Source organism: Ananas comosus, linkage group 21 (assembly GCF_001540865.1).
Source record: "Ananas comosus cultivar F153 linkage group 21, ASM154086v1, whole genome shotgun sequence".
Lineage (NCBI taxonomy): Eukaryota > Viridiplantae > Streptophyta > Magnoliopsida > Poales > Bromeliaceae > Ananas > Ananas comosus.
The window spans coordinates 2,098,526-2,107,534 of NC_033641.1; the positions used below are offsets into that span (position 1 = coordinate 2,098,526).

The window sequence follows — 9,009 nt, forward strand, 5'->3', positions numbered from 1 at the left end:
GATTGAAAGATAAGATGGTGTTCTTACTTACTGCATTGAAGACAACCTATATCCTCGTCCCCAATTTGCCAAATTTTCTACAGTTGCCACTATAGATACGAGTGAAGTGAAGGCGGGCGGCACGTAAGAAACGCAAAGAGGATGAACTATCATGCAAAGGACATATTCTCAATATTTTTTCAGATAATTTATATGACTTATTTGTATTGTTCCAATCACCAAGAGATATATGGAATCTCCAAAAGCAAGATATAATATTGAGAAGCAAGGCACAAATAAGTTTTTAATTATGAAGTATTTTGAATTTATTACGGTAGAAAACTTATATGTAATGCAACAAATACATGAGTTATAAATTTTAGTTTCTAAGCTTAAAGAGTTAAAGATTTCTCTTCTAGAATCTTTTCAAATGGGGGCTATTATTGAAAAATTGCCTCGTAATTAGAATGATTATAGAAAGAAACTTTTACACACTACAGAAGATTTTACTTTAGAGCAAATTCAAAAACACTTGAGAATTGAGGAGGAAACTCAGAACTGCTACCAGAAAAATTATGTTCAACATAACTTTAAAGTGAATCAAGTAGATGAAAATACGAATCAAAAGTTTTTTATAAAAAAAAGAGAAAAGAGAAAATTTTCTGAATCAAATAACTCCAATAAAATAAAAAAAGATAGGATTTATTATCACTGTGGGAAAAAGGATCATTATAAAAGAGAGTGTAGATACATAAAGAAATTTAAGAAGGAAAACCCTAATAAGGCCGACACGATTGAACAACAAACTATCAAATTTATTGCAATGATTTTTGACATGCATATAAGCATGGTTACCGAACTTCACATGGTAGCAACAAATAAGTCGCTGGATTGGTGGTATGATTTAGGTGCTACTATTCATGTCTGCAACAACAAATCTCAATTTAAAGTTTATGAAAAGGCAACAGATAGTCAAGAAATGTTGATGGGAAATTATAGTGCCTCAAAAGTTCTAGAAAAGGCCAGCGTTGAGCTTTTCTTCACTTCTGAAAAGAAACTCTTACTTATCAATGTATGTCATGTCTTCGTGATAGGCACGGTTTGATTCGACTACATTGCCATCTTTGTGATAGGTATTGCTTGAACCATTCGCCATCTTCGTGATAGGCACGGTTCGACTCGATCAATTCGCCGTCTTCGTGATAGACACTATTCGAACCATATGCCATCTTCGTGATAGGCACGGTTCGATTCAATCGCATTGTCATTTTCGTGATAGGCATATATTTGATCAAATTGTCATCTTCGTGATAGGTGTAACTCAAAAATCAAACCTCATGTTTGGGACGGATTGTCTAAGCGATAGTGTAAGACAAAACGGTTTATAAATTTGGCCCACACCGAACCATATTAATTCAAATCAAACCCGACATTAAAAAAAAAAAAAAAAGGAAAAAGAACGGTTTGGGATTAATTACTTTAATTGAGCCCAATCTATAATTTACTTATGGGCTTAATAAACAAAATTTCATATGCAGTCCACCAATAAAACTAAATCCAATTCAGCCCAAAACCTGAATCCAGCCCATATGCAAGTGCACGGGCCCTGAATCCAGCCCGTATGCAAATGCAGGCCCAGTCTACTCACGGGCCCTGAATCCAATCCGTATCATAGTTAGTTAATTTGGATTCGGCCAAAATTCGATACTTATAATTCGGATAAAATTCGTCTTCTAATTTTTAAATTCGTTGAAAAATACGGCTAAAAAACGGATTCATCAATTATTCGGATACGTGATTTATATGGATATTATACGTTTACCAATTAAAAATTCGGGATAAAAAATTCGGCTATTAAATTAAATTTTTTTTCTCTAGATTTATGCTATTAGCATAAATATTCATATCTTTTAAAAATATAAGAATAAATAGCTACAAAATTAAGCTAATTAAGTAAAATTTTTTTTTTNTTTTTTTTTTTTTTTTTTTTTTTTTTCTGTATTTTACTGTTTTGGGCCAGCCGGCCCGCGAGTGCATGCGGGAGCGTGTGGGAGCGCAGGCAGGCGCGGGCAGGCGCGGGCGGTGCGGGTGCGACCCGTTTTTTTTGGCCGAATAATTCGGCTCGCCGTATAATACGCGATCACGTATTTTTAGTCAAAAAATCCCCTTTTTTTCCGAATTTTTGGAAAAAATACGAATTCGGCCGTTTAATTCGTTTTTGCAAAAATTCACGAATAATTCGCGAATTAACTAACATAGATTCGTATACAATACAGCTCCGGTCTACTCACAGGCTATGGCAGTCAAAACACTTCAGATACCTCTAATGACTTCAACTATCTGCTAAGCAACTCCAATTATATAAACAAGGCTAATCAGAAAACTAAACTAGGCAACTTAGTTGACTCCATGCTCCCGCATCAGGGTACGTATTTGCATGACTTAGTTTGTTCCCTGCCCCTGTAACACTGACGTAACATCGCAACATGAACTTCTCTAGAACAGTATGTGACAACAATCTATTGATCATGTTTCTCATTACAAGAAAAAAAAAAGAAAAAAAAGAAGTGATTGATCCGATTACACACATACAATAACAACAATAGAAATCTTAAATCTCTTTTTAATTTATTATTAACTGTTTGTTTTCTCCGTAAAACATGTATATTCTTGTTTATCAAACAGCTACTCATGCTATAGTTAGCATGAATCAGGAAGCACACTCACTCGCCTTTCCATGAAGAAAGAGGAGGGGTCTCCGAATCCCTCCATGTTTTCCAAATGCTAGGATACCGATCACCCTCGACAAGATTAGCCAAGGCATAGGATTCGAGCTCCGCCATCTCCTCTAGAGTGAGCTTAATCGACAGAGCTTTGATATTCTGGTTGAAGTTCTCGATCTTGGTGGTGCCCGGTATAGGGCATACGTCGCTCCCCTGATGGTGAACCCAGGCGAGCGCCAGCTGCGACGGGGTGCATCCTTTCCTTGTAGCCATTGCATTGACACGCTCGAATATGACTTTATTCTTCTCGACATTTTCAGGATGAAATCTAGGCATTCCCTGTAAGAAGCAAGTTAGTCTACGGCTTATTCATAACGTACACTCGAGTATATAATTTTAGAAGCAAAGTTCCAAACTACACCACAAGATGGCATATGTCACTAGTTTCAATTAAAGTTCATGATGAGTTATTGAATTTGTAGATGGAGAAAAGTTATTGCATGGGTCAGGTGTACAAACCCCGAGCATCTCGCTTACGTTAGTTTGCGTCTAAGTTATTGCTACAAGGATCAACTAGTCTTAATTAGATTAGATCAGCAACAATTCCAACCAATTGGGATAGATATATATATATATATATTTGTTGGGCTGATTTACTATAGCTGTGTCAGCCCCTAAATCTCACTACAATTTCAGAATAGTTCTGGATCTAACTATAATCAGAATGTAATTTTCTCATCACAGCTCTGATTTTGGTGTGTAAGGTGCCAAAGGCGCGGATTGGCATGTCGAGTTTGATTATTGTGGTCCAGTGAACAACAGAAGCCTCTAAGAATAATAAAATCAGAAGAAAGAGTATTTTCTAAAAATATTTATGAGAATTGTATTGTTGCTGCTCTTTCTAGGATACGATAAGTGACCCGGACACAGTACAAGAACCATAATCGTGAGCAATCTATAGTGAGATTAGTTGTTCGTGTTGTTGACTAAGATATGCAATCCCGTTAATACTGTGATACTTGACTTTATGTTGAGCATGCTTTGCTATCGTCTATACCACCTAAATAAATTTCTCGAGACAGAATATCTGTCTAGATTTTCTTGAGCAGAATGCATGAGTATGGTAATCCCACTGATCACACTTTGCTACCTGATGGTGGACGCTTCTGAAAATCTTCTAGCTTATGTTTGAAATCGACCAGACAAAGGCACAGACAAGTCCAGTAAATCTAAAGAATAAAAGAACTCCGCTCAGTTTTAGGCAATATTAGATGTCTCCTGAAGTTCTGATACGATAAATGCCATCACTACATTATACGATATCTTGCTATGAATGTATAATTCAGTTTGACATGCCGTATTCCCATTCCGTTGTGATTACTACTCTTTCTGTAGCCGTACTTTGTTTCCTGCAGCTGTTATATAAAATTTCCAATTCTTTACAGCTACTTTGTTTCAGTTTAGTGTGCACCTATTGATTAGTCCTCATGAATACTCATACCTATTATTACATCATTATAGATATATAATGGATAGTTGCATAAATAGTATGTACTTTTTGACTTGAAAGTTTGAAATTTGCCATTGGATATGGCAATGCAACTTGAAAATTAATTAAGTTTAAGTAGGTTAACTTCACTTAGCAAATTAGAAGTATATTCATACAGCTTTTGTATTTTGTACGCCATACACGTATCAGGAACTAGCCTTCTGTGCAAGAGGCAGATCTGTGTCAACCCCTGAGTGTGCTTCTAGGTTGTTGGACTTGACAACATCAGTCACTACTTAACAGACATGTTTTAATGCACGCTTGTCAATATTCGCAGAAATCAATGGAGTACGCAGCATTTTTCACACATAGAAATATATAAGATATAAGAAATATGATCCAATTTCAGTAAGAAATATGCACCTTTCGAGCGTCTTGCTCTGATAGATTTTCAACCATATTCGACCCACCAGAAAGAAAGCCTCTACCGAGTGGACTGTATGCAACTATTCCAATTCCGAGTTCTCTGAAGATAAGGTAAGAAATGATACTCAGCGTATTCTTATTTTTATGTATGAATAGAAAAACTAGCGAATAAGACTCACCGACAAGTAGGAATTATTTCTTCTTCCGCATCTCTTGTCCATAGAGACCACTCTAGTTGCACAGCAGTTATCGGATGAACTGCATGCGCCCTTCGGATTGTCGAAGCCGATGCCTCAGATAATCCGACATATTTTATTTTTCCTTCTTCAACTAGCTTTTTGAGTTCTCCCATCTGGTAATAGAGATAAAGTCACTTTTAGGCGATTTCAAACAGAAGTCGTGACGCCTAGAAAAATTAATAAACGACCAAGATTTATGACACAATGCACAACCATATTGTAGGGGGGATGATGAAGATCTTACAAATTGATCAAAAAGTCTAAAAAGTGAATGATCACAATGAACTTAAATGTCTTGTAGATATAACCCCCTTTTTCTTTCTAACAATACAATATTTGAAGCGTAAAAGTGTCATTACAAATAGGGTTGCCGATATTGCGATATTGCAACTGAGTTCCTAAAATTTTTCACTTTCTCATATAACTTTTTTCCCTGACCATGTAAAACAACTTTCCTGTTTCGGTGTACTTGAAACATGTTAAAAGGTTTGTTTCATATGACAAGTCCGAGTATTCTTAGATTTTTCCCTTTGTTATATCTCGAAATAAGTTTGTCTCTGATCTCAAGCTTCTGTATGATATCCTTGATTACTTACCAACTTCATTTAACTATAGATAGTCCAATAGATAGCTAAGTAGCCCAATTTACAGCGAAAAACTCTGTTATCCATTCATTTTAGACTACTATCACACTCCTGGTAATCAAAAAAGTTACACAAACCAAAGGCACGAGACTTGCGCCATGCTCGCTAACTTCTTAAAAAACTTGTGCATTCTGGCTGGATGTTTTATACTGATGGGCACGGTTCACAAGATAAGAGATAGATTTCTGAGATTGGAAACTTATCAAGTGTTGCCATATCGGCCCGGAAGTAACAATGGTATTTGATAACGAGCAAGCAAAGAGTTTCTCAATATATAAAACATCAGCTATTCGGGGGCGAAAGGTTTTATAAAGATTTCCTTGGAGAAAACTGTTTTACAAGGAGAGTTTTGGATGCCCTGTATCTATGCCCATCATCTCATCGCAATCCCCAATCACAACTCTACAAAACGGCGAATCTTCAAAATAGCTTTGGTCTGGAACTAAGGGTCTATTCGGCATTGGGGAGCATATAAGAAAAAACCAAAGTTGGGGCAAAAGCATACTGGTATATGGGATTGTCGAAAATCTAGCTTAACCGATTCATTGCAATATACAGAAGATTATGTTATATACGTAAATAAACAGACTATTCTACTATCGTGCTTTCTTAGCCCATGTAATGCAATCTCTCTGCAATCTGAAACTGTTTGTATAGTTCAAAGAGGGGAGAGGATCAAACTCACCGTGACCTCGATGGGCACGCGAGTGTCGATCCGATGTTGGTAGTAGAGGTCAATGCAGTCGACGCTGAGCCGCTTCAGGCTCGCCTCACACGCGGCACGCACGTACGCCGGGTCGCCACAGAAGTTTATCTCACCGTCGCTGACTCGGATGCCAAACTTGGTCGCCAGCTGCACCTTCTGCCTCACTCCATCTTGCAAGGCCTGTGAAGCATTTCATCAAACACTTCATAGGCATCCCCAAAAAAAAAAAAAAACAAACCCAATTTTCTTGGAGGTACAATTGCATTACAGGGCAATTCCAAACGGTCTATTGGCTATTATTTGTTGATTATTTCAATTTTACTTACTGAAAATAATTAGAACTAATGAATTTGATTAAACCACCAACAAATTCAATAAACTCTGCATTACAGCAGACCCTGTAACTTACTCTTTTTTCAAATAACACCTTTTAACTTCTATTCTAATAGTTTTGTTTCAGTTTTATTTACCAAAGAAGGTGTTGGAAGCGTGATTTGTTCTGATACCATTTGTTGGAACCGGTATTTTTGCTGATACCGATTATATAACTCAAGATCTAAAATAGAACAAAATAATATGAAGAAAAGATATTGAAAGAGGAAGAAGAAGATAACTAAAACTTTATTAATAAAAAGTAATTAATTACATTCTGGGAAACACTCATGCAGCTATATCTACTATCAGGGACGGAGCTATGTTGGGGCTAAGGGGGGGGGGCATGGCCCCCCCCCTAATTTTTATAATTTGCATAATAGTCCTTTTTATATAAAAATTTAAAAAATATTTTTTATTTAATTTTAAAAGTATGACGAGCAACCTATTTTTTTTTAAAAAAATTTGGCACTAATATAATGCTCTCTCAACTCTGAGTTTATTTATTTATTTTTTATTTATTACCTTCATAACTTCTAATTATTTTAGATATTTTTTTACTTCTAATTATTTTAGATACGTTTTTTATTTAATTAAATTAAAGGTTATATTAAAGTTAATAGCTATGTCAACTAATAGTCATTTATTGTCACAATTATATTTAGTAAAAATTAATAAATTAAATCATTCACTGAATTACTATTAGATTTAGTAAATTTCAAAATTATTTGAATGAAATAATATAAATAAAATAATTAGAAGTTAAGTAAGTATAAATAAAAAAGGGTAATGCTTTTTTACACTAATTATTTAGTCAATATATTTTTTCATCAAAAATTAGACGAGGTAAATTTTGTTTATTTGCTAAAATTTTAATTTGTATGTATTTTTGTCCCCCCTCATAATCGAGTGCTAGCTTCGTTCTTGTCTACTATGTATAGCCATCAAATCATAACAGATAATAAATTCAGTTTTATTTTGGATAATTACATATTCTGATCACAATCAAAGAATAGATTTAAAGTTATCTCTAAATATATTTGAATTAAGTTTGGAGTATTATTCCAACAGAAGAACAAGAAGATTCAAGAAGAAAGAGAAGCATGATTTATGTGGACCTTGGCGAGGAGGATCTCGTTGGTGAAGGGGCCGTAGAAGTCGGAGGTGTCGAGGAAGGTGACGCCGGAGCGGACGGCGTGGCGAATGAGGGCGACCATGTCGGCCTCCGGCTTGGGAGGCCCGTAGAACGCCGACATGCCCATGCAACCCAGCCCCTGCGCCGACACCTCCAGCCCCTGCGACCCCAGCCGCATCCGCCGCACCGCCGCCGCCGCCATATATGCTCTACTTCTTAGTTTCTACTCCTCCTCTCTGTAACTAGATCTCTCTCTCTCTCTCTTAAAATTATAGTGCAGTGTTGTGGGCGAGTGGAAGTAGCATCTCGATCTCTTCTTTATATAGTAGTAGTGTTGCATGCATTGTTGTTGCTGCATGGTATGCGCACCAACTGACTGACGGAAGCTCATGCGTCACACCGCTTGACTGCGCGGCAAAGACTTCAAACTGGGGATGCCAAACGGGATAAATCCCATATGGTTTCGCACTTTCTCACTTTAGTACGCTATAGTTAAAAGTGTATTAATTTACCCCTTTGTCGTTTCGTTTTTCTCTTTTTATTATCAATTTTATTATTTTTTTTCTTAAATTAGTAACAAAGTTAAAATTAGGAATAATTGCCAATATATCCTTCATGCGTTTGAATATATCCGACTTATTCCTACTTTTTTTTTCTTTCAAAAATACCCCTCATATGTTCCACCGTTATTCCAAAATATCCCCGCAATTATCCCCTGTTAAACTAACTCGGGTTAAACATGGGTTAAATGTATATCAGAGTTAAAACCTAATTAAAATACCTATTTTATCCCTATCTTATTAAACTATTTTCTTAAATTATCCTTTCTTTCTCTCCCAACTTAATATCATTACTCTCAATCAAGCCCGCCGCTCGCCGCCCGCCGCCGCGAGCGCCAGCAGCTCACCGCCACCGCCAACCTCGGCGCCGGCTCCTCCGCCTCCACCTTCGCCCCCAAGAAGCCTCGCCTCATTCGCACAAAAAAAACGGCCCGCAAGTCGCCGCTCTCGTCGTCGTCGCGCGTCCTCCTCCTCCGTCGCCTTGGCCGGCGCCGGGAGCAAGAGCATGCCGGCAGACGGGACAAAGGAGGAGGAGGAGAGGGAGGCGAAGGGCATGAAGTTAGGCGGGGGCATGTCGGAGGAGCGGGGGGAGGGAACGGCGGAGCCGGTGGAGATGAAGAGGGGGCGGAGCTCATCGAGGAGCACTAGGTGTGCGCGGTCCATGAGGCCAATATGGCCTTGTGGATCGGATGAGAGGGAGATCCACCGTGGACCTCCCTCTCATTATATATATATA

General features: G+C 37.5%; 1 protein-coding gene across 4 annotated transcripts; it reads right to left on the bottom strand.

Annotated features, from left to right (window-relative positions):
• Positions 2,585–8,219, bottom strand: LOC109726470 (probable aldo-keto reductase 2). Of its 4 annotated transcripts, none has more exons than XM_020256065.1 (5): positions 7,697–8,219; positions 6,186–6,386; positions 4,797–4,969; positions 4,615–4,717; positions 2,585–3,041 (listed from the first exon to the last, which is right to left on the bottom strand). In XM_020256065.1, exons 1-5 carry the CDS (start codon positions 7,913–7,915, stop codon positions 2,703–2,705), a joined length of 1,035 nt encoding a protein of 344 aa, XP_020111654.1. In that variant the 5' UTR covers positions 7,916–8,219; the 3' UTR covers positions 2,585–2,702. The 4 variants fall into 4 exon arrangements, with proteins under 4 accessions (XP_020111654.1, XP_020111656.1, XP_020111655.1 ...); XM_020256067.1 differs by lacking the exon at positions 7,697–8,219 and adding an exon at positions 6,853–6,938; XM_020256066.1 differs by lacking the exon at positions 7,697–8,219 and adding an exon at positions 6,677–6,811.

What these genes read in the sequence shown, in the direction of transcription:
- LOC109726470 (XM_020256065.1), bottom strand. Translation starts at nt 7,915, where the DNA reads ATGGCGGCGGCGGCGGTGCGGCGGATGCGGCTGGGGTCGCAGGGGCTG. An exon ending in ACGAGATCCTCCTCGCCAAG is followed by an intron (nt 6,387 to 7,696) that starts GTCCACATAAAT and finishes AATGCTTCACAG; the next exon opens with GCCTTGCAAGATGGAGTGAG. An exon ending in GAAATAATTCCTACTTGTCG is followed by an intron (nt 4,718 to 4,796) that starts GTGAGTCTTATT and finishes CCTTATCTTCAG; the next exon opens with AGAACTCGGAATTGGAATAG.